This window comes from Euprymna scolopes, chromosome 2 (assembly GCF_053919585.1).
Source record: "Euprymna scolopes isolate OS-2025 chromosome 2, ASM5391958v1, whole genome shotgun sequence".
NCBI lineage: Eukaryota > Metazoa > Mollusca > Cephalopoda > Sepiida > Sepiolidae > Euprymna > Euprymna scolopes.
Window position 1 is genome coordinate 173,259,337 of NC_136483.1, and position 27,111 is coordinate 173,286,447.

At 30.4% G+C, this 27,111-nt stretch overlaps 1 protein-coding gene across 29 annotated transcripts in view; it reads left to right on the forward strand.

Moving 5' to 3' along the window:
* LOC145298823 (uncharacterized) overlaps positions 1 to 27,111 on the forward strand; it is a 433,166-nt gene that overhangs the window by 364,639 nt on the left and 41,416 nt on the right. For 5 of the 29 annotated variants that reach the window (XM_080144361.1, XM_080144363.1, XM_080144370.1 and 2 more), the window contains one exon: positions 20,582 to 20,796. The exons of 23 other annotated variants lie outside the window; for them this stretch is intronic. In XM_080144361.1, coding sequence (XP_080000487.1) covers positions 20,582 to 20,629 — 48 coding nt within the window. In that variant the 3' untranslated portion in view covers positions 20,630 to 20,796. Of the gene's footprint in view, positions 1 to 20,581; positions 20,797 to 27,111 lie in introns of those variants that run through there. One more of the 29 variants, XM_080144351.1, reaches the window with a different exon arrangement.

Sequence of the window (27,111 nt, forward strand, 5' to 3'; positions counted from 1 at the left end):
TTTTTCACTCTACCTCACAGTTGGACTAACAAATTCTGGTATGAAATTAATCACAAACATTCCCTGTAATTTACTTGCTATAAGTTTATTATATATATATATATATATATATATATATATATATATTAGTCCATTATTTGAATTTTTTTTCAAATTTTCTTCCTCGACTGTTTAAAAAAATTAAATTAACAGCAAAAATAAATACTTATCTATATTTAATGTTTGCTAACGTTTTTCCTCTGAGGAGAATAGCCTATCTTTGAAACTCCATGGTATAAGGAACCCTCCACCTTTATTTCGTATTCTTTGTTTTGAATAAAATATTGTAAATTCAATTCTACAATATCTTGACTTTTTCTACTTATATATTTATATATGCACTCAGATTTCCTATTCTGATGCTTCTAATCCATGCACCCATCTAAATGCAACATGCTTATGATATGAATCTGACAAGAAAAGTTTATAAATGAGAATAGAACGTGAACCTCGAGATTTCTTTCGTTTTTCTTATTTTGTCTTTTAGTACTCATATTCCATGGGTGATGTTTTTAACAAAAGGAAAAGAGTTGCTGTTTTCTGGGTTGGAAACTATCCATCTCACACTTACCATTGACCAGTTTTTAATCTTGAAGCTATATATATATATATATATATATATATATATATATATATATATATATATATATATATATATATATATATATATATATATATATTTTTTTTTTTTTTGTAGTTCATTACATAAAGTGGCTTAATCCTTTGTCTGGAGCGATTTCCATTAAAAAAAAAAAAACAATTTTCTATCATAATAATTGGTATTGAACATATATAAAACAATTATTTTTACTAAAAATGTCTCATTTCTTCAGGGTAAGTAACCATTTGAAATAAAATTCTATAGAAAATTAAAAATCAAAATATTTTACTTATTAATATTAAAAATCACAATTTTATTTTGTTCTTATGGTGAATGATTGTTTATTTAATTTATTCTATTTACACACTTTGTAGCAACTTCACTTCTATGTTTTAGTAAATTTTACATATCTTTAAACTTAATGATTAAGACAATTATTAAGATTTCTAGTTTCTCGCTCATTCATAATCTACATATATATCTTAACTTGCTTTAAGATTTACATATTAAAATTAATTTACTAACAATGTATAATTATTAAACGACATGATTACCTGTGCCCTTAAAAATGACCAACAGAAATTTTATTTTTTCTTTAGATATCGATAATTGTCCTTCAAACACAATCAGATTTGACAGTAATTCTGAGATGAGATCTTGTTATTATGTTTGTGAATTTTTTTGATGAAAATTGATAATTAGTATTTAGATAATTCGGATTACTGTTTTTATACTGATTGTTATTTTCACAATATTTTATCTGATATAACCTCCACTCTTCCACTAGCACCCATGGTATAATGGCTATAGTATTAGATAAAATTCAGTTGTAAGTGACACTATTCTTGAAGGTTCAATCCTTAATGTAGGACAATACTTAGAATACAACTGAACTTATGTAAGACTCATACCCAGTTATGGCAGAACAAGAGAATGCTACCTCTGTGGATTAAAGAAAAGAGGCCTGTTTGAAATTCTGTTCAGATTCCTGAGTTGAACATAAAAGTTCCCAAATTCTACACCCGAGAAACATTGAAGGTTATATCATCTGAAATATTGTGAAAATAACTCTTATGATGAAAAGAGTTCATTAAATAATCCAAATGATCCAAATGTGAAATTGTTGTTTGAATTATTGGCTACCATCCTTATCTTTGTTGTAATGTTCACCATGTTTTAGCCATTGTAGTCTCCATGCTTCTCTTGTGTTTATTGTTGTAGTCGTTGCTTGATGCAGAGCCTAGTGGAATGCTGGTTTAGAAATATTCTAGATAAAATTCTATATTGCATTATTTTTTCCAGAATTTTTGAGATGAGGATTTCTAATTTGCATTATTTTAATTATTTTTCTCATCTTAAATGTTATTATCACAGCATTTTCAACAATATAACTTGAATTTCTTCAGATGCATCTTATCAAGCTCAGAATTTGTTTGAAGTTACTAAACTTCATACTAAAATTGTTTGCAATGATATGTGGCACAACGGATAAGAATGTTATCTATAAATATAAAAGCGAAAATGTATGTATGTATGTGTGTTCGCTTTTTCTGTATGTCTACAAAAGGCTTCTTTCAGAGAAGCGGTCGCTCGCTTCGCAACTTTTAAAAACTTTTTATATCACATATAAATCGTAATATCTCACAGTTAACAACGAAGCTCGCCTGTCTATTTAATTTGCTCGATTTCGGGAAGATAAATATTCAACATTTGTCGCTCGCCGCATGTGGGTTAGTCTTTTTCCTATAACATCTTGGGGGGGGGGGTGAAGCGTTCATCAGTAAATGAAATCCCGCAGTCAAACTTGACCTCATTAACTCATTAAAACACGCACCTGCTAAATCCAAGTAATTAAATAAATTCAAACGCGTTTCCGTTAGCATCTCGCGGTGGGGCAATGGTTAACGTCGCACGTTTTCTTTTTTCACACTTTAATTTACAACTTTCCCTCAATGGTACGGGTTCGATCCTCATACTCTTTTTTTTTTTAAACCCCCCCCCCTCTCTCACTCGCACACACACACACACACACACACACCTCCAAACACCTGGGTGACGCTGAGTACCCCTCGCTAGTGTAATAATAAGTTCTAAGTTGTAAATTACTGTCTTCTGGAGTTTGAAGGTTTAATCCTAATTATAGGCAATAACTAAGAATACAATTATGGATTGTTTAAGACTGTTATCAGATCATGACTGATAGAATGAGAGCAGGCTGTCCACATGAATTAAATAAAGAGTTCTGTTTTAAATTCTATACAAATTCCCAAGATTGACAAGATGCACCAGGAGAATGTTGGCGGTTACATCACTTGAAACATTGTGCGAATAGTGATCTGTGTAAAACAAATGATGCAAATTCTGTATTAAGGTCATGAATTTAAGAAAACCAGAAATTCAAAAGGGTTTATTTTGAAATCACAGAAAAGTTAGAAATGATGACAAAAAAGGTACCTGATGAAGATCGGAGTGAACAATAGTTTAAAATCCCGTAAACATAACAAAACAATAATAACCCAGCTCACATCAAAGTGTAGCGCCTGTACATATATTTTGCTCTGTGTCTCCAAAAATGTGAGAGGGGGATGAAGAGATTGGTCAAGGGTAAAAACTTATCCTGCCCATCAAAAAGTGCTGAATCTCTAACATTAAATTTTCTTGTGAAGTGGAGGTGGGGTGGGGGAGGTAAATACCAAAAATAGCCCTCATGTGGACAACAGTTTGAAACTTAATGTAAGAAATTTTGAGCCGTGTTTTATTGAAATATTTGTATTTCCAATTGCCAACTTGATAGATGATAATGAATTTGCCTGTTGAAATGTTGCATGCCTCAAAGTAGACGATAGATGAATTGCGGATGGAAAAGATGGGATTATCTCCCATGAAATCTGCTGTTTCTTTGTTTTTCTTTACAACTTCTTCACATTTGTTTTGTGAAAACAAAAAACTGCATGATTCACATTTTACGCTTATGAAACCTTTTCGTGTAGTCACAATTTAGTTCTTTGCGTTTCTTATTCAAATGTATTAAATTGCGTTTCTTATTCAAATGTATTAAATTCCATCCATTCAAAGAAATGGATAATTTTTGTGGGAGATATATCTATGTCCCCCCATTTTTCAAAAATAAATTTTTTAGGGCACTATTTACCTCACTTGATGTTGTTCTTAGCACTCCTGATTCAGAATGGCGCCAAGATGAAAATAAAAACGAAAATGATTGTGCACATTTCATGTGACTGTTATTTATGTTTTAAGGAATTCAGTATTGAAACTGACAGAATTATTTTGGCATAAATGCTGCATGAAATGGTATCTCTCCTGATTGTGAAAGATTTGTTCAGGAAGTGTTTCTTTATTTTCCTATTAGAAATGTAGAAAGCAATTACTTTATATATGTCTACAGACCAAATTTATTAATCATGATGAATTAAAAAATGAAAAAATGAAAAAGCTAGCTGACCGGATTTGGACCTCGTTCAACAGACTTTAAATCGAGGTTAATAACAATTAAGAAAAAAATATATGAGTTAGAAATATGGCAGGGGAATAAGTGAAAAAAAAAAAAACATGGAAAGAATCAGATAGAAAGTACATTAAGTCCTAAAAGATTTTCTCTTTGTTTGCAAAGAGAAGGTCTCAATGACTTAATATAGATTTTTTTCTAAAATGTTTTAAATGAAAGCAAGAGTGTAATTTGCTCAAAATGAAGAACAAATCGACTCTGGTTTAAGGCACAGACACTGTTATTTATTAAGTGCTCACAAATTCGGTCTGTACATAACTAATAATAGATTTTGTATATATATACATAAGCCTGAGGAATCCTAGAGTGGATGAAACGCAGAATATTCAGTGTAGCTTAATCGCCATATATATTTTATAAATTACTATATATATATATATATATATATATATACACACCAGCAGGGCGCCCAACATTGCCCGGTTATGTATATATATATATATATATACACACACCAGCAGGGTGCCCAACATTGCCCGGTTATAAAATATACTTAAATATGATATTTTGATTAATGCAGATTTCGTATTTATTAATATATTATATTAGATCCAATATATAGTAATGATTTAAAAAGTAAAAAAAAAAAAAAAAAAAAAAAAAAAAAAAATGACTCCACAGAGAATCAAAACCAAAACGTTTAGCTTACAATTTATTTTTTCTTCTGCCGTTAATGACTGAGTTATAAAGACATGTTTTCTGCAAGGCTAAAAATTAAAACATGAACCAATAGTTACTACATTATGCACGCATATTCGTAATGCCGGCGTTCGACCGTCATCTGGCAAATTTAATTTTTTTTTTTAAAATAAATTTTCACACTTTTGTACCGATTTTCCTGGGTTAAATCCCAAATATAAAGGTTCGCATGAGTTCAAATATTTTATATATGAAGTTTCATACATACCTGTAGACAAAGATTCTAGAAGGAGTGTGGTAGGCAGAATTTTTTAAACAAAAATATATATGTATACATAAACATATATGGAAAGAGTTTTGTGTTTACTATGAACTTTTTATGCAAATATTACGCAAGTATAAATCGTAGAATATCTGCATGAATATGATAACACATAATAGTTAACTAAAGATGATCATCCCATAAGAAAACAAAAAAAACTAATAGGAATTAATTAAAATGAATGTTTAAAAGAATCTCCAAATTAGCTAGATCTTTTGCCAGTAAATGCAATTCGATGACACATATATAAGAAAGTTGTATTTTCTTTTTAAATAAATAGAAAAAGGGTTTTTAATACGAATATCATTACACACAAAAAACAACAAATTTTTAGGAATATAGATATATATATATATACATACAAGGGAAAGATAGTTTGCTTGAAGCATTGCTGGTAAATAAATGTGGAAGAGTATAAGAAGGCTATAACAATGCAGGGAACTGAGTGGTAAAATGGTGTGATGTATGGACAAAACATGGACAAATGAAAGAGGGTCTTGTAGAGTTTGTTTTTTTATATTTTCCTATATCCATTTATTTTTCAGATCCATCACAGATACAAAACAGTAAAATAACTGTTTGAAATAACCAGGATGGTAGAAGTCTTTGATATTTTGAATTTCTTTTGGTCCCTTTCTTTTTGAAAAAGAGATTATATTTTCAAAATACCAAAGACTTCTATCATCCTGGTTATTTCAAACATTAAGTCTATTTTACTGTTTTGCATCTGTGATTGATCTGGAAAATAAATGGATATATGAAGAGATGAAAAAGCAAGCTCTACAAGACCCTCTTTGTTTGTCCATTTTTGTCCATACATCATATCATTTTAACACCCGGTTCCCTGCATTGCTATAACCTTCTTATATGCTTATATATATACTAGCCTGGGTGCCCATCATGGTCTGGGTGTTTGGAGGTGTGTGTATTGAGCAAAAAAGAAAAGAAAAGTGGTAGTAGGTAGGCAGGTAGTACTGCGAAGGAGGAAAGGAATGTGAAAAAAAAAATGACGTCTTTGCTGTTGCACCCATCACCAAAATGGAAGTGGTGTGTGTTTAAATTAAAATTAGTGAATTGAAAAGAAGGGATGACTTTCGAAAATATCGGCAAAAACAGCGGCCTCCTCCCTGTAGAAAAATGCCCAGTTAAGAGTGAAGGAATTAATGTTTTTAGCCAATTTTTCGGTATTTGTCATCCGAAGGGTGAAGCTTTAAAACGATATTGATGTTGTGAAAATCCGTCACCTCTGTCGAAAGTTTTAGGCAGACATACAAACATACAGACATTTAAACAGACAGGTGAGATTTATATTATAGATAAGCATATGCATATATGTATATAGATATAAATCGAAACAATATAAATCAAATCATTTGTCAGACTCTGGCTTTCTTTAGTAAGTTACCAACATTGTTATTTTTCTTTTTTTTTCATTATCAGACTTTATTGTATAATAAACAAGTAATTTTGCAAAATATAGTGTAAGAAATGCTATATGTGCTGATGTTGAAAGATTCGTTCATTTATTTTCCTATTGAAATTGTAGACCCAGATCCAAATTACTTTATTATATAGATAAATGGAAAAGGAATGTTATTTTTCAGTTATTTGGAAAGTAATCCTAAAACAAAAAAAGAATCTACAAAACATTAATGAACATAAGACCTTGGTATTTCAATATCTTTCCCCTCTCAGCATTATTAGGGGCACTAACTTCTGCTAAGATTGCTTAATTGCTGAGGTCATTTGTCATCAAAACTTGATCTTGGCCAGCCATTATAATTCTTTCCTGATCACAGTGGAACAACCCCTTAACCTATAGAGCCTTCGTTATCTATATATTCATCCAGAAAACACTTGGCAGACTTGGTTGGCCCATTCTTCCAGTTTTTAGCAATAGGAGGTCTTGCTGTATTTTGGTGATTCTTTTGGGTTTACTCTGTAGGAGGCTTTTTTTTTGTTTCTGTCTCATTTGTAAGACAGTTTTGTCTAATCAAATTGTGTGGAGAAATGCATCTTCAACACATGTAAGAGCTTCTATAAATCGTTGTGTATTGGTTGACAATACTGTATGTAGATTGTAAAAGACAATTGAAAATTTGTAAGAGACAAAGACATTTCATTTATTTATAGTTTATCTACAACAAAGTCTAAAGATGGTAAACGGGAGATGTAAGACATAAGATTAACATAATACATTGTTCCTATACAACAAAAGAATGTAAAACTTATTCATGCAAAAAGAACAAATTAGGACAAAATGAAATCTCGTCTTATTTCTATGCATATGTGTCACAAAGGTTTCCAACTCAAATCTTGTGCTTACGAGATTTAGGGAGCTGGGCTCTTTTTCCCCCAAGGAGAATAAATCTGGCCTGGATATCAATTTTTCCTCAAGGGAAATAAATCTAGTTTCAACAGTTATATAAAAATTATTGAAACCATAGTTTGATGTATGTATAAAAGTTGATAACTTTAATTATATCTGACAGTATTTGCTCATGATTTAAAACAAAAATTGTTAATTCTAATGAAGGCAGTAATTTGATAAATATGTAAAATAAAATTATAGATGAACTAATCAAATATCTTTTTTCTCAAAGAATTGAAACTGATGCAAACAGATTTCCAGTTATATTTAGTCCATATTTTCTCTGGTATAATGTTATTTAAAGATGAGCACTTAGTTCTATGGGAGATATTTACTCCTATTCTCTGTTTGAAAATAATATTCAAAGTGATGCTGCAGTTCCAAACAAAAATTAGTAGCATCACTCCAGAAAGAGAAGCTTTGAATTTTAAAGAATTTCAGGTAAAAAAAAAATAAAATGTAATATTATCCAATCAGGATCAGCAGAGCATATTTCCCTTCTTGTATCAAGATGAAAATCTATGATTGAAAAAAAAAAAAAAAAATTCAAAAAGACTCTGTATATTTTATACAGCAATTCCGGTATCTGATTGGTTTGTTTTTATCATCCATGACTATAAATATAATTATCCAAGTCTTGATGATTATATCCTGTTGTTATACGAGAAATATTGCAACAGTATATGATTAGATTGGCTTCATTGCACCTCCTCTGCACACCACTGCATGCATGCACAGATTCACAAATATAAACAGAAAATATTTTATCAATTTACACATTTTTACAAAACATACTTTTATCATTTTATGCACATGCATTTTTTTTTTCACTTTTTACTATTCCAATTGAACAGTCACAGTTTAATATGATTGAATTTTAGTGAAAAGATAGGCATCTGACATTGCCTTCTAATGAATGATCCCCCCCCCTTATAATTATTCTCCCACCCCTGAGCATATTATTATCATTGTGATCATATTCTCTAATTTTCAATCTTTCCTTTTCTTTATTGAGGTCATTTATTTATTCACATCCTCTTATTCTGTCTACTTTTCATTTTTTTCTTTGTGTTATTCATTTATGTAAGTCTCTTACAGTTTTCATACTACTTTATCTTTCTTTATATAATTTTTTGTCATCGTTATATCCTTTATCTTTCTTTATATAATTTTTTGTCATCGTTATATCCTTTATCTTTCTTTATATAATTTTTTTGTCATCGTTATATCCTTTTTCTTTATTTATATAATTTTTTGTCATCGTTATATCCTTTTTCTTTATTTATATAATTTTTTGTCATCGTTATATCCTTTTTCTTTATTTATATAATTTTTTGTCATCGTTATATCCTTTTTCTTTATTTATATAATTTGTTATCATCGTTATATCCTTTTTCTTTATTTATATAATTTGTTATCATCGTTATATCCTTTTTCTTTATATATATAATTTTTTGTCATCGTTATATCCTTTTTCTTTATTTATATAATTTTTTGTCATCGTTATATCCTTTTTCTTTATATATATAATTTTTTGTCATCGTTATATCCTTTATCTTTCTTTATATAATTTTTTGTCATCGTTATATCCTTTTTCTTTATTTATATAATTTGTTATCATCGTTATATCCTTTTTCTTTATTTATATAATTTTTTGTCATCGTTATATCCTTTTATGTAATTTATTTTATGTCATTTTCTTACTCTCCTTTTCTGTTTTTCTTTTCCTCTTTATTTATGTAATTTATTCATGCCATCCTCTAACTTTCACCAAACTAAACACTGAATAAATAAAGAACTTGACGCATAGAAACTTTTTACCAAAATGGCCAGATTCCGTATTAAATAATCTGAAAATGCTTGATATGCCATAAGACAAAACAACCAAACATAACCAAACACCTTCCTTTCTTATGCTACTGATGCTCGCTTCCTCTCCTATCACTTCTCCTCTTGACCATCCTTCCGCCTACCATCTAAAAGTGTTAGTATTGTAAAGATAGTTGAGGAAATTATCAACATTTGTTATTAAATACTGTAAAGCATTACTTGTTTGTTTTTGTTTTTTTGCTTTAATTTTATTAAGGAATTTGTATGAAATATTTGAAATTCTCCAACTTTTCATTCAATTATCATTATTGAGATTTGACTTTTTTTTTTTTTTATTCTATGTATGTATAATCATGATTGATGGAAATCTTTCTTCATCATGGAAACTGATTACCTATATCTATGATCCTTAAAGACTTATCTTCTCTAATTGCAAAATTATCTAATTCAGAGAGTCTCCAAACTACGGCCTACAGGCCAGATCCAGCCTACCAAAGTCTTTAATTTAATCCGCAGAGCTCTTATGAAAAATGTAAACATATTCAAGAAAACATTTTTTTTTTAAATGGAAATGTGTGAAAATAGTGTGATGGTTTTTCTGTTTAAGAAAATGATTAAAAGAAAAATGATTACAAGAATGAGGTTTTGGAGAACCAGTTTCACTAAAAAGCAAAGCTGATGAGCAAAACAGGTCATTTTTTTTTTTTTTTTTATTTTGGCCAGAATAGTTAAAAACACGTAAGTACTATTCCCCCACCCTCCAGTTTGAAAACTTTGGAGACTCCTTAATTAAATATTGTGTGTGTAAAAATAAAAAAATAAAATCAATTAATAATTTATTTAAAAAGAAAAATATAATTAATAAATTTAAGTTTCCAAATCCTATTTAAAAAAAAATTATAATGCAGTAAAAAAATAAATAAATAAATAAACTGCACCTTTTGCCTCTTAGCTTTTTATTATTTATAGATTTAAAATTTATAAATTTAAAAGTAAAAACAAAGCAAAGAACTACTCAATATTATGGGATTTAAATTTCAAGACTTGTTAAGCATCCAATTGATTTTATTGTAAAACAATTTTTTATTATCAATATATATTCATTGAATTATCTTTCCAAGAAATTAATTTAAAAAGACATGTATGTGTGTGGGGGTGGGGGATGAGCAATGAGTAAAACAAAAGTGCAGATAAAAACTTTCTGTATTAAATTTTTATTAATAACTAGCTTGGGTGCCTGGCATTTCCCTTGTGTTTGGAGGTGTGTGTTGAGCAAAAAAAAAAAAAAGTGGTAGTAGGTAGGCAGGCAGACTCGAACCTTTGACGCAACGGCGGAAAAGAAATTGAAAGAAAAGGGGACGTCTTCCCCTACTCCGTGATGCAACCGGAAGTTTGAAACGTTGAAATTAGTAAAGTCATTCTAACTGATATGATGACTTGCAAAATGGCGACGCAAAAACAAACGACCCTCCTTGTTGAAAACTGCCTCGTTGAGGGTGAAGAAATTAATGCGAAGGGTCGAGCTTCAAAACAATACCTTCACCACAGCTTACGGGAGCCCTCTCCATTCCAATACACACATACATACACACAAAAACACACGGTGCTAGTTGGCTGTTGACCCCGGAAAGGGGTTCATTCGCCCTTTGGAAAGTCTTATTTTTAATCCTTCAGGGAGACTAGCCACCCTCCTCACCAAACAGGTCTGGTGGGGGAACCAGTTTAGTTGCTGGTGACCCGACCATGAGGCAGGTAGTACTGGGTCACATGGTACTAGTAGTATATAACATGACCTGACATACAAAAACATACATACATAGATTTAAACAGGCAGGTGAGATTTATATTATAGAAGATAAAACTATAACTATTGATTTTAAACTATCAGTAAAACTAAAATCTATAGGTCACACCCATAAGTGTTTTTTTTTCACATTTGCAAAAGTATATGCACACCTTATATGGTGTTCTGCCCCCCCCTCCTCTATATTTAACAATTTAAAAAGAATTGGGATTGAATTTAAGAAATTATAACAGTATTGCTAATTGTATCAGAATTGGGGAGAGGGAGAAAGATAGTTGGAATCATCCCATCACTAACAATTACTAATTCTTTTTCTACCAATGAAATAAAATAAAAAATTCCAATTGATTTTTCAATCTTATTTATAACCATCAATTATTTTGGTTGCTTGTTTCAAATCACAGAGAGATAACTCCGTATGGACAAATAGAGTTATGTCCCTTTTTAAAGGTAGAATTATTTTCAAACAGTTACTAACTGAAACATTCTTAGAAGTAATTGAATTACAATTTAATCTTAACATGTTGCAATGATCCACAAGAATTGACAGACCAGAATCAAATATTGATTTTATAGGAAAAAAAAAAAATCTATCAGTGATAAAAATAGTTACTTTACTTTATATATTAGATTTTTCAGACAGGTTGTTTTTTTCTGAGTTATTATTAAAGTTTTGTTAGTTTCCTTCTCTGGATTTCTTTAGATGTCTTCTGAAAGTGTGCAAGCTTTCTTGAAGTTCTGAGTTCAATCCTTAGAAAAGGCAACCAGATAAATTTACTGAACTAGAGCTGTAAAATAGAATACAAACTATGCTCCACCAAAACTTTAATAAATGCTTGGTTTCAAAATTCAACATGAGGCACCTGAAGAAGGCAGTAGTATAAAACAGCCGAAACATTGTTATAACAACAATCAAGGTGCGAAAACTTTCTGAAATTATAAATAACACTGAAACTTACTCATCCCAAAATACAGACAAATTGTTTTAATGGTTTTATTTCAATTAGTCCAGATCCTAGTCAGATGTATTATGAAACACACTGCTAGAGTTTGTGTTTAGATGCTTTTAGATAACCACTAACCCATTTAAAAATAATATATATTAATGAATATCATGGTACATTTATTTAGTGTGCCGGAGCACAAGTGCTTCTTTTGTGTACTGGCTTTCAACTTCCACCTTCAAACATTGTGTCACATCTGGGAAAGAGGTAAATACTAATATTTACAAGTTACAAAATGAGTCTTCAGTGACGTCATCTTAGTATGATAAAATGTTTTGTTTCTCAACATCATACTCTTTCTATCAGGTTAGCCAGCTTAAAACATTTTGACGTTTCTCTGAAGTAAGTTGCAGAAAAATATAAATTTTAATGAACATAGGCATAGAATCCTTAGCACATAATGATTACCAGTTTCTTGGCTTGCATTCATCAGATCACGTTTTTAAATTTAATTCTAAATATATGCACTGTCACCGATATTGAGCACTCTCCTATAAATGGTATAATTAAGGTTAAAAAAAGATCGGAAGCAAGCTCACATTTGACTAGTTATCCACTGTAATTCCTTAAGACATGCTTTCAATTTTTAATCTTGTTTGTCTTCCCATTTTTAACAGTTGGACCGTTATACAATCAACCAATGAAATTGCTCCATTTTTATTCTCTTTTCTGTATAACACTATTGGGGGGGGGGAGGTTCATATGCTAAAAACAAAATATTTACATAATTCCAGGAGAGTTTTTATTTTTCTGAATAATATGGTTTTCATTGTTTAGTAACGTGAAGGGTGGTCTGACGGCCTTGCTACACCTCCCAAAAACGATGGTCCTGCAGTCTTGTTACTTCGATTAAAAGGGTAGTCCAAAATTCTTGTTACTCCTGACAAAAAAGGTGGTCTGAAAATCTATTTACACCTACCAAAATGGAGAATGGAATCCCAAATCTAAACTAAACCGGAGAGAAGAAGTGATCATTACAAGATTAAGAACAGGGCATACAAATATCACCCACTCATTCCTATTAAAAGGAGAAAATCCACCTGAATGCTTACCTTGCCAAGAAAACTACACCGTTAAACATTTTTTAATTAACTGCATTGACCTAGCTCCCCTACGCCAAAAACACTACAGCATTAACAACATTAAAGATCTCTTTGAAAAAATAAATGAAAAAACAATTCTAAATTACTTGAAAGAGGTAAACCTCTCCTCCAAAGTATAAATCTACCAAAAAAAGAAAAAAAAAAAAAAAAATTTTCAACCCAAATCTCTTACAGACCTTCCTCCAATCTTACCTTGACATACTGGAAAATAAAGAACACCTACCTTACTAAGACATCCAAAAAAAAAAAAAATGAACTTATTTGGCCTTAAATGACCATGCAGCTGTTGATAGGCCAATAAACTGAACAAACAAACAAACACCTACCAAAAAAGGTGGTCCAAAAATTTGTTACTCCTATCAAAAATGGTGGGTGGTCCAAAAATATTTTTATCCTTATCAAAAATCATGAACAAACAATCATAACTAGGGCTATGACAACAGCGTGTTCTTTTCCCCGTTTTGATTGTTGGGTATATATCCATTGATATTTTATATGTTTTTATGTAGAGTGATGTGGTTCTCGGTTGATTAATTATGTTTAACTGTGTCAGATATATACTCGAGAGTCAAAACAATGAAAAGAATATGCTTTTGTCATAGCCTTAATCAAAACCTCTCAGCAAGCATCTCATAGGGCAGAATAATCCCCCCCCTTTTTTTTTTACCCGGTGGCCACCACTTATCAAGGCCCGGAAGCCACTCAGAAATAAGGGTTATTGCAAGTACAGTACGTTAGTGTGGAGATTTGATGAAGTGTTTACTTAAGGGATCGGTTCATTAGGAATTTGTTAACGTTGGACTTGAAGACATCCAAGTTGTAGTCAGGTGGGAAGCAGGCAGATGGAACAGAGTTCCACAGGCGTGCAGTTCTAAGAAAGAAGCTTTGTTCATGGAATCTATGTTTTGATTTAGGCACAGATAAAGAGTGGGTGAAATTTTTCTCAGTGGATTCAGCTAGATGGGTGTTTTTCGTGAAAGATTGGTGAGGGGGGACCAGAGATTGAAGTTCAGATGAGCACCTGCCATGGAAATAACGATAAAACAAGGATAGGCTCGCAACGTCTCTTCTTGAGAAGTTGCAGGGTAGAGAAAAGGGCATCCCCCACTAAGCCACAAAGTCTATTTTGTACTCTATCAAGGCAGGATAGGCTGTTTTTAGCAGCTCCTGCCCAGATATAGCAGCAGTATTCCATCCTTGGATGTACTTGACTTATATATATATATATATATATATATATATATATATCCCCTGCTTCGCTGTAGCTCTTCAGCCAGTCTATCCTGAACTAGCCTTTCCTTTTATTTGTTATGTTTACAGACCTAGTATTATGACTTTTATTTCAGAGAAAAGCGGATATAATGATATCGCCTACTCTTTCGTTCCGGATTCCCGGAACATCAATTTGTTTTTTATATTTACAAACATGCATGCGCATTCTTGATAAAACATACGCCATTACAATACACCTCAATTGTAATTAACACACATGTTCAGGTTAGCTTTAACTATTAATACATATCCATGCACCACTGGACATGACATAAATGTTTTCATACCTGTACTAAAAAAGATGGTCTGAAAATTATTCTACCCCAGCCAAAAAGGTAGTTCGAAAAGTCTTGCTACTCCTACCAAAAAATAACAACAGAGGAACAATCATGAGTACAACTTTGTAAAATATCACACAAGTCACAGTGCCACATGGTTTTATGTGTAGAGGGGACAGGATGGTCTGCTGTGTGATAGACGATCCCATCCCCATTGTAAGGTGAATGTATTGGCAGAAGGATTGAAAAGCGAAAGGTCATATAATGATGACAAAAACATATCGGTATAAATCACCTAAGGAATGCAATTTATTTACATAAATGTACACGAGATATATTAAGAAAGAGATAGAAAGAATAAGGGTTCGTTGATAAATAAGAGTTTGTTACTTGCGATTGATTATTTGACGGTTATTCAGGTAAGCTGGTTGGGTGGCCGATGCCCCCACCGATGCGACTCTTGATTACATGTTGGCTGCTTGAGGGTCCAGCATGAAAGAGAGAGAAATATGAGAGAGAGGAAATCACGTGGCTAGGTCGCTCTTCTGAGTTAGCCTGGGAATCTCCATTCCCACATGTCACAAAAATGATTATATTCATACAGACGTTCTTTATGTGTGACAGTGTCAATGAAAGTGAATAAACTGAATTTATTGAATAGATTTTCTATTGCTCTATTATTCATTCTTCTATTATTCTAAAGTTTGTTGTACGTTTTGTTGAGTTAATTAACTGAATCCAAAACATGTGTTGTCTTCTTTACCCCAATAAAAAGAAAATGTTTGTGATTTACAACTGCTGTATTTTTATAAGGGTTGAATGAAACCATTAAACTACTTATCACCCTCCCTTCTTTTTTTGATTATTTATATTTTTTTATATGTTTGAATTACTATTTACTTAATCTCTATATATAAAAGCGAAAATGTATGTATGTATGTTCGCTTTTTGTGTATGTCTTCAAAAGGCTTTTTTTGGGCGGATTCTCGAGGCTGTCGCTCATTTTTAAAACTTTTTATATCACGTCTAAATGATAATATCTTCGACTTAACAAGGGGGGTCGCCTCTCTATTTAATTTGCCCAACTTTGAAACGTTAAATATTCAACATTTTCGGATCGACACTTGTTGCTTTCATTTTTCGGTATAAAAATAGCGAAACTCGATTCTAATAACTTGCCCATGGCCAGTGGTCTCCAGAAAGCGATTTAACGTTTGGTCAATGTCGGCTTATCATATCAGACAGTTGCTTCCATTTCGAGACGAGACACCCCCCTAATAAATGGGGAGCTGGTTTTCCCCAAAGTTAGGTAAAAACAAACAAACTGGATTATTTATTGACCTCATTAAAAACTGTCCCACAGAAAATGTTAACTGTTGAATAGTTATTGCTTACGATCGTGCATTAAGCCTTTTCATTAAAAAAAAGAAGCTAACAGACTCGCAGTAAATAAAACACTGTCCCAGCACTCAAAGTTCACATCATTAACTCATCAAAAACGTGCACTTGCCAGGTCGCACATTTTTTTTTCACACTTTACTATTTTCCAACTGCGCGTCAAGGTTTCGTTTTTTTTTTTTCTTTTCATTTACCCAAAAACACACACACCTACAAACACCCGGGCAATGCCGGGACCTCCCGCTAGTTATATATAAGAAGCATAAATGAAAACCGTAAATGAAAATTTATGTGTAAAATTTATTTTTTTCGACAGAATACCTCAAAGATGATTCTTCCATGGAGTTTCAAAGAATGTAAAATTTTTGCCTTCATAGAAAAGAAATATGTTGGCAAATTTATGCATATAGCAAAGCTAAAAATTTGCTGGTTTTGACATTGTATGAAACTGCATTATATGACAGTGTTCATAAAATGTAAAAAATATTTATAAACTGTTTATAAAAATGAATAACAAACCGAAATTGGTATTTCCAGAGTGAAATGAAGTCTTTTGGGGAGATCAAGAAATGAAGAAAAGTTGATTTTAAAGATATATATATATTTGGAATTTCAATCAGTCTTAATTCGCAATAATAAAATTTGGTAATATTCCAATCCGTTGTTAAAATGAATAATTAGATGCGGTTAAAATAAAGCAAATCCATCATCAAAAGGCCCCAAATAACGCAGGTTATCAGATATGAGTCAAAATATATTAGATTGAAGTTTACATTTGCTTTTGTCTTGTAAACGTTTCTTATCTACTACCTGATTAGTGTATATATAACATGTATATATCAATAGTTTACATTCCGAAGTCCCTAAAAAATATATTTCTATTTTTTCTTTCACAATATTTTATTTTACATGTTTCGTTTTGACTCCTATAACACTTATGTACTTACTTTTTCAATCGAGTGATAATACAGATTCTTTTGATTAAAAGGAAATATATTTATCCAAGTACTCTGCATAATTTAGTTTTAAACAATCGAGAGTGCTCCTTTTTTTGGAGATCTGGGTTTTCCATCCATAAAAATCCAACCATCTGTTCGACTGTGCCCTTGTGTAGAGGCAAGCAATTAGGAACATGAATTATTTCTTATTTTATTCAACCTTTTGCGCCTAACTTTCTTTTTCTTTGATTATTACCAGCATTCTTTTATAAATATTATTTTATTTGTCTCCTCTCCAGAAGGTTAGACACAAGGTCAAGTGTGGGTTTTATTCAATTGTTTCTGTGGAATGAACTGGACTCAAACATTGCTCCTCCATGTTTTATGTAACGATGCATTGCGATGATTAATCAGATTCAGAAAAAAATGTGCCAAAAACAATTCTTTTAATTGTCTTTTTTATTTGATTTTGTTTAAAGTAAATCTTCCATTGCTGGTAATAATGATATAAAAATAAATATTTATTGATTTTAAACTAATAGTAAAACTAAAATCTATAGATCAACCCCAGAAGTGTTTTTTTTTTACGTTTGAGAAAACATCTGCACATTTAATATGCTTTCACGATAATCGGGGGAAAAATAAAAACTCTATAGTTAAATATTTATAGATTTATAAAGAATCAGAATCTATAATTTAGTGTAGAATTGGCAATTTTATCAGATTTGGAAAAAATATTGGAACCGTCCCATCATTAGTTTTCAGTCTGCATTGTTAACCACTTAGCTACCATCATTTGGGCAAAATTACTTTCAAAGTTTTACATAACTTTATAGGATAGTTATAGCATTCATTTATACTAGCGGGTCCTGTGGAAATTCCTCAGGGGACTCATTCATATGTAATATATTGATGTTGGCATTCTGTAGATGTTTAGTGTAAATGGAGATGCTCTGATATTATTGTAGCTTTTTTGTTAAAACTGCAAAATTATTTATCTAAGCTAGCACGAATGCACCGTAAAGCCCGGTCAAATATGATATTTTAATTCTTGCAGATTTCACATATATTATTATAGAGTTAATGTTCTACCGATTTTTATATGCTATAAAGTTGCGATTTAAAAAATAAAAAAATATATCTATATGACTTGGTTGCATTAGCTTGAATCGAAACCGAAATAAAAACTTATACAACTTGAGTTCCTTCAGCCATAATCGAAAATGAAACCAAAACTTGTGAAGAATTCTTGATAAAATTATTTATGACAAGAAACAGAAGAACATAACAATTAAACAACCCGGATGTAAGCATGACCCACAAAAGAACACACACGCTATCGTATTAATATATAGATTATAAATATTTTTTGTTTTGTTGCTCCATTACATTTTAATGTTATTTTGTTTTGATGTTTTCTTTAGTGAATAAACTAAAACACATACTTTGTATTGCTGTATTACTTGTTTCTCATACATTAGCCCGGTCAGATATGTTTCAAATAGCAGGCTTGCTGTGGGTGAGAGAAGTTTGATCAAGAGAAGGGAGAGTGGAAGACACAGAACAAATTGAAAATATCTCTGATTGTGAGTTAGGCCACCCAAGAAATGTTTATGCCTCATTAAATGGGAGCTTTATACTGAGGGCAACCTAGTTGAGAAAAAGTAATGTCCTCAATTAATTAAACTGAATTTAACACTTTTGTTTTGTATTGCTGTATTATGAGATGCATTCCAAAAGTAGTGCATCCTATTTTTTTAACTCAAAAACTAATATGTACAAGAGCTATGAAGACTGGAGTGGTACCATTAAAATGAGTGACTTTTTTCTTCGGAATCTATTTTTCAACATATTCTCCATGCACTTTTGATAGTGATGAGGTGGTGGCTGTGCGTAAGTGTCCAGAGCATACTTTGTCACTCATATCTCTGTCACCACTCTGAAATCAACAAGCCTATCTCCTAACTGTGCTGCTTTGGCTTCGTAAGCATTCAGTAGGCACCGATGAATGTTAATTGGTTCAACTTTTTTCTGCATGGAGAAATCCAATGACGCACATCTGGTTCTTACGCTCGTCCATGACGAGTTGCTTTGTTAGAGTCTCACACCATCAATATCTGCAACAGAGAGATGAAACTTTCAGGTCATGAATGCACAAGTTCAGTTATAATAATGCAATTTGTTCCATTCAAGTGAAAAAAAAAATAGGAAGCATTACTTTTGGAACACCCCTTGTATTTGTTCTTCTATTGTAATTATTTTTGGTTGAGGTAACATGACTTTCAGACCGCTAGAGTTGGAGATTTTGGTTATTTTGAGGAATATTTACAGATTTTCTTTTAAAATAATTCTCTGATTTTATTCATTGCTTTGACATCTTCTGGATTGTTGATTTTTATTAGTGATTGACATTGAGATGAACATTTATTTTTTACTGTATGTTGTTGATTTTAAATATGAAATATGTTTTATATCTCATGCTATTTTGCTTAGCTGTACATTTCAATGATTCAGAAAAATTGAAACAATTGTTGTATATTGAATTAGATCCAATTACTATATTTTTTATTAATGTCTTGTGATTTAACTTAATAATATAAAAGACAACAAAAGCCATTTTCTTTTTGTAACTACTTAATCGTGTTTATTTTTTTCATTTAATTATTTGGGCAATGTTCAGATTTTGTCTTGAATAAAAAATAAGAGTAAGTTTTTGTTTTATGTAGGAAACTCTTTGTAAAAAAGACCGTTTTCAAAATTGTATTGTTTTATTTCTTTTAAAATATTAGATAATTTTTTCCCTCTTTCTTTTTACAATTTTCTCTCTTTATTTCTTCTCTAAGTCTTTTTCTTTCATTATTTTTTCCTTCCTGTTCAAAATTTTCACTGTTTTCTCTTTTTTTCTCTTTCTTTATTTTATTTTCTTCCATTTTTTCTTCATGTAAAAATAGTTTTATTTGTTCACCTTTTTCTTTCATTTTTTGATTTCTTTTCAATTTTTATTTTCATTTAAAACTTTTTTCTCATCTTTCTATTTTTTCTTTCAAAAAAAAAAAAAAATTTTATGTTTAATTTAATTTTTCAAATTTTTTTTCCATTTGTTTTTCAGTTATCACTTTGTTCTTTCATTGTTTCTTTTTATTTCAATTTTTAGTTTTATACTATTTCATTTTACTTACTTTTAAAATTAATATCTGTATTTCATATTTTGCTGATAAAACTCCCAATTTTTATAACTTAAAATTTAAAAAACTACTACATGTTAAAATCTTTTCAAAATCCTATATTTGATATATTGGAAGAAAAAAAAAAAAAAAAAAATCCGCCAAAGCTTCTTTTTCTATTTTCAACCAAGTCAACACTTGAATGTTGCCCATCATTGTATCAATTTTGATTTGACTATTTTGTCGCGGCACTCAAGGTGGTTTTCTTTTACCCTCCTTTTTTAATTTCTAGTTTGGAGAAGAAACCTCAGCAACATCGGCGTGGGGCACCAGCCAGTGATCAATACCAGCTGTTCACCAATAGTTTCAATAGCCACATAATACAACTACTGTTACCTGGTCTTCTTCTTCTTGTTTGACCTTTCTAGACTGACCTCATTGGATTATATATATATATATATATATATATATATATATATATAATGAATGAGAAAGTACATGGAAAATGTAGGTAATCATGGCAAATACAAATCAAATCAAAATCTTTTTGTAGATGATTGATATTTGTTACTATTTAATCAAGGAATATTTTCTAAGTGAAGTTCTATAAGGCAAATGTTAAAGGTTGCGGCTTAAGCAGACTGCAAGAAAAAAAAAATTCCACATAAGACTTAAAAATGGTTTTATATTGTTGTTTTTCTTATTATTGAATGAGGAATCGTTTTCATTTACAATCCAGTTAATATTACACATGTAAACTTGAAAAGAGCACATTTCGAATAAGCAAAATTACATGACATCAGGTCAAATTTAGTTGCTATCTTGTTTTGATTTTGCTTATTCAGATAATATTGACATATTTCAAGTGTGCTTTTCTCAAGTTTACATATGTGGTACTGAATGGATTTTAAATCAAAATAATTTCTCATTTAATTGAATAATATACAAGAAAAACAACAATATAAAACCATTTTGAATACCTTTGCTTTGGCTGTGTCCTTTAACATTTTCCATTCTTTCATTAAAACAGGATGAAATATCAGTCATCTACAAAAAAAGTTGATAATTTTTTTTTTTTTTTTCCTCCTGCAAGCATCCACATTTTCCATTGATTTTCCCAACATTTTCTTTGGATTCGATCTCAACTGTTTTTCTTTGTGGTTATATAAATATATGTATAAATGCATATAAATATATATATAAATGCTGCCAAAACCTCCTCCTCCAACTATTTGGCCGAGCTGTTTACTTATCTACCTTCCTCTCTCATCTGTGACAGATCTTTGACCTCGGGTTAAGCTTTCCATGCCTTGTCTTTTTGAGAATAGCATCCGATCATGCATTGCAAGAGGGCATGTGTGCATGTAGCTTGTGAAACGACCTCCCTCCCTATCTTACACATCGTTTTTTTTTTTAATGTTTAATACACCAATATATATTTGCATTAAATATACTTTAGAGGATAGAATTTCTACATATGTGTACTTGTTACATATATAAATGTGTGACATAAAAGGATAAGTTATTTTTAAACTTGCTACCATAATTTCACACATGTACAATCAATCTAATTTCCAAAGTAGTGAATTAGACCCTAAGCATGGAAATTAGACTTTTTGGTGATTATGTGTGTTAAACTGTGCGAACAGTGTATGTATGTATATATATATATATATATATATATATATATATATATATATACACACACAAACTCTTTAATGTAATATTAAACTATGACAAATAAAAATAACAAATTTGAACCAGTAAAAAAGGAAATTCTCATAAACTATCAATTGAAAACAAATATATACAGACACACACTACATACACAACACATGAATATATATATTTATACATATATAACACATGAATATATATATTTATACATATATAACGCATGAAAAAATATATATATACACAACACATATGAATATATATATATATATACATACACACAACACATGAATATATATATATATATATACACACACACAACACATGAATATATATATATATACACACACACACAACACATGAATATATATATATATATACACACACACAACACATGATTACATATATAAATATATACAACACATATGAATATATATATATATATATATATATATACATATGCAATATGTATGAATATATATATGCATACATATACAACACCTACCACATATATGTATATATATGTAACACAAGAATATATATTTATGCATATATATATATACATACATACACAACACATATGTATATATATATATATACACACACACAACACATACAAATACAACACACATATATATGTATACAGACACACACACAAATTAATGTGTATACACATATACCACACATGAACATATACACACACACACACATATTTATGTCTGTATATGTACACAACAGTCATTCATATATATGAATGAGTTTATACTTACATTCAAATGCATACAAACATGTGGAATAGTAATGTACTTCTGGTAAGTCCTTTCTAAATTTTTATCATAATTATACATATTGCATAATGCTTTGTGTGTAGGAGAAATGAGCACATTATTTTATTCCAAATAACACTTAACATTAATTCAGTCAACTGTCAATTGACTTTTGGTTTAATGGAATATTAGAAATCTCGCCAGTTTAGCTGACAAACACTAGTTGATGCCCTGCAAAAATTGTTATGTGACACAGTTGGTTACTGTCTGCTGTCATATATATATGTATATATATATATATATATATATATATATATATATGACTTTGTAATCCTTCCACTGGCAATAATTATTTCCTATACTAAAGATAGTGTAAACATGAAATACTAGTGTCTGTAGGTAATAATAAATATTTATATAAAAATATTGTTATATATGAATAGAGGTGATTTTAAACAGGATACCTATATTTTGTATATTCAAGAAATGTATAAAATAATCATATCTACAGGACTGAAGCATAAAATCAACCCACAAAGATGAAAAATCTTGTCCGATTCAAACAACTATGTCATGACTACTGCACTATCGAAAATCTGATAATTAATGAAAGTCGTAATTGCATTCCATATTAAGTAATTTTCTGACCTTCATTAACAATAAGATTCTTGGTTAGTCGAGACATAATGATGACACTGGCTTAAAGTGGCTCCTATCGCTAAGGACAAGTTTGAATTATGCTGGAGTCTCATTTTTGTCTTTAGTTTTCAACTGAGTAGATATTATCTGTTTATTACACACACACACACACACACATTTAAATTGACAGATCAAAATTGTCATAGTGTAGTTTGTTGTCAGTTTCAAAGCAAAGAAAAGCTAACGTGTTTCTAGTAGAATTAAAAACACACTCGAAAGAAATTGAAATAATACACAAAAACTTCCATTATCGGAGTATTTTCTCTGGAATTTGATTCCCATAAAAATCAGTCTGAACTTTATGAAATAACTGCTTTTCATATTAGTACACGCGGATATGCACACGCATTTGTATACACACTTTATTAGGAATTTTTATTACTCTCTCTCACACATATACATTTATATATAAACAATATCAGCTATTGAAGAATGATCTATTTCTAAGAGCTTTGCATTATTACTAATGACAGCTGGCGATTTTGCTACAGTGCTCAATACATGAAGCAGTGGAACAGTCACACATAATATAAATGTTAATTTATGCAGACATTTTTGGCTACATATTTGCATGCTTCAGCTGTAGCAGTTTTGGGTTAAGCTTCTTCCATGAAGGTTCTAGCTGAAGCATGTATGCATATATGTAGCTAGAAATATTCATGTAAATAAAAATTAATACTAAATAAATACCTAGCTCTATTTGCGATTGAGCACTATTATATGAATACAGTTTCATAGGATGACATAACTCTTATGAACAAAATTTCACCAGAATAAGTGTGTGTTGTTGGCTTTCAAACTCGTGTTTGAGTATTGCTATATTGCTTAGGTTTTTGCGTAACAGCTTGTCGCTAATCTGTTCAAATGTGGCTTTTTTAACCTTGCTAGCGATTTAAGTTTTTGGGGACATGCATTACAAATATGAACGCCCCTGACAAAACCTTTTCACAACTAATCTCAGTGACCTTATTGTCACTGATGCTAATATTGTTAGAAGCCTTCTTTGAATATGTTTGCTTTTTTTTTTTTTAGCTACAGCTCGACACTGTTGTCATAAAAATATATGAGGGTCTTGAAGTTTTCAAACAATGACTCTGTGTGAAGTTTAACTTAAATGAGGAAAGGCTTTGCATGGAACGAATCCCACTGTCTAAGTAACTACCACTCTAACTGAGAAGAGTAAGTCTGCATCAATGGAAGACGTAGTCAACTCAGTGTTTTCCTTCATATAGATGCCAGTCTTCACAATAACTGAAGGGCATATCCATTCCAGTGGATTTACTATGCACTCAGACATCAACCTGAACATTTGGAGATTTTGGCATCTCTCTCTCTCACACACACACACACACACACACACACCTTTAAAGAAAGTAGCTTGATAACGTTCAGCTGGTTTCCAATTAGGACTGAAACATGTCTGCAAATATGTAGTAAAAAAATGTTTGTATAAATAAAAATTTGTATAACCAGTAAACAGCTTTTGTATATTACTGAGCATTTTTATATAAACACAGTAAAGATTATCTGAACTTTTAGCCCATGGATGTTAATTTTACTATATATATATATATATATATATATATATATATATATATATATATATATATATATATATATATATATATAAATGCTAACTAGTCATATACATTAAGATAGTATTTAATCTTTACACATGTATCTGTGACACTTTATAATTTTGGTTCCATAGTTTAATTTTTTTATCATAATTTATATTCATTACAATTCCTGTTAGTCATCATTGTGCTGATCTTGAATAAAAAAAAAACTATGATAGAACATTAAGACTATAAGTGATATATGATCGACATGTTGATTTAGTATTACGAGGTTCAGAAGAAATGGAGAAATGTACAAATTGTTCGTTATTAGAACTTCTGTAACTGAAAAAGTTTAATTTTTATTTAAAAAAAAAAATGTTTTGTTTTATTTACTATTCCAAACAACTTTTGGTTTTAAAAACCCATGGAAGTAAACAGTGTGACTTAATTTGAAGCCCCCCCCCACCACCACCATACATCGAAACTGTAAGTCAAAACATTAGAATATCCGTAAACTGCTTTTCACAGAAATAATTTATTTTTTAAGATATAATAAATTAGAATATCTGTAAACTGATTTTTTTAAATAAATATGTTTATTCACGTTTTTTTTTTTTTTTTTTTTAAGAAAATATGTTTATTTATAGACACAGTTTTACAGAAAAAAATACTGAAATTAATTTTTTCTTTTTTAAATATGAATTTAATAAATGGAAAAGAAAAATGAATGTTAACATAGTTACAAAAATATGACTATTTTAGTTATAATAGATAAAATAAACGCAATTAAAAGAAAATGTGTAATAGATAAAGTAAATGAACATAGCGGGGTATTCAAATTAAATAATACTGTTTACTTCACAAGCATTTCAAAACCGCAAGTCGTTTTGATTAGTAAATATACCAAATCAATAAAAATGCTTAGAAATATATTCTATATAATTAAAATGTCAGAAAAGCAAGTTTAAAAGAAAATGAATTTTTCATCTTGTAGCTTTCTGAAGATACAAATATTGACTTTTTTTATTATTTTTTTTTTGAATTAATGAAATTTTTGTACGGCTAAATTTTATCATTGCACAATGAAGCATTTTATTCTATTCCCGATTTTGTTGAGAAAAAAGCCTGGGATTAATTCTCGTTAATTTATTTGTTAAGATTTACAATAGGTTTTGTGCATTTTATCTGCTTTAATTTTAATGAGTTAATTAAAAAAAAATTATCTTTCTTATCTCCCTTTTGTTTTTAATTCTCCATGTTTTTTTTTTACCTACATTTTTATTGTTTACTGTTTATAATCGGCTGCCATTTTAATCTGCCTCCTGCAATATATTTTTAAAGGCCTGTTTGCATTGCCTCTGATTATTTTCTCCTCATAAGACAATGTTGCTGCCCCCCTTCTTTTTCTTCTGTTACGTCCTGCTTCATCTCCTAAAGTAAGCATCTTTCAACCTTTTCATCCCTTGCAGAACTCTTTAAATAACTTTCATGCCTTAGGAGGGAACTTGTCGTTTTTACAAAATCCTTCCTGCAACATTTTCAGAACATTTTCGTATGTGTAGCTTATCTATTCAACTTATTCTCTAATATTTTATCCTCCTCAGCTCCCCAATCATTTTTACGTATTCTGAAAAACACTTCCCTTTCAATGCAAGTATTTACCTTTTTAATAGTTCCTTTATTTTGTACACTCTTCCTTTCTTGCTCTTTCTATCAACAGAATTACATTCTTCTATCATTAATTTTAAAATGGACTTGTGCTGCTTATTGGCATAGCTCCTCTTTGAACTATTATCCTCAGCGTCACAATTTATTTTATGACGATGCTTCAACCGATGTGCTTTTTGGATTTTTTCAGGTTTATTGTTCATCGATTATGATTCCCCCCCCCTCCCTTGCCCTGTATTCAAATATGACTTGTTATTTGTAGTTTATGTCTTTGGTTGCGAAACCATAGTTAAATCAAGTTTTTTTTTTTTTTTTTTTTTTTTGGAAGGGGTATTTTCATTGTTTATGAGTTTTAGCAAGTTTAGAACTGCTCCATAGCAGACAACCCTTTTCTTTCTACTGACCCCACTGAGTTTAATGAAGCATCCTATCATGATGAACCACAGACCTTA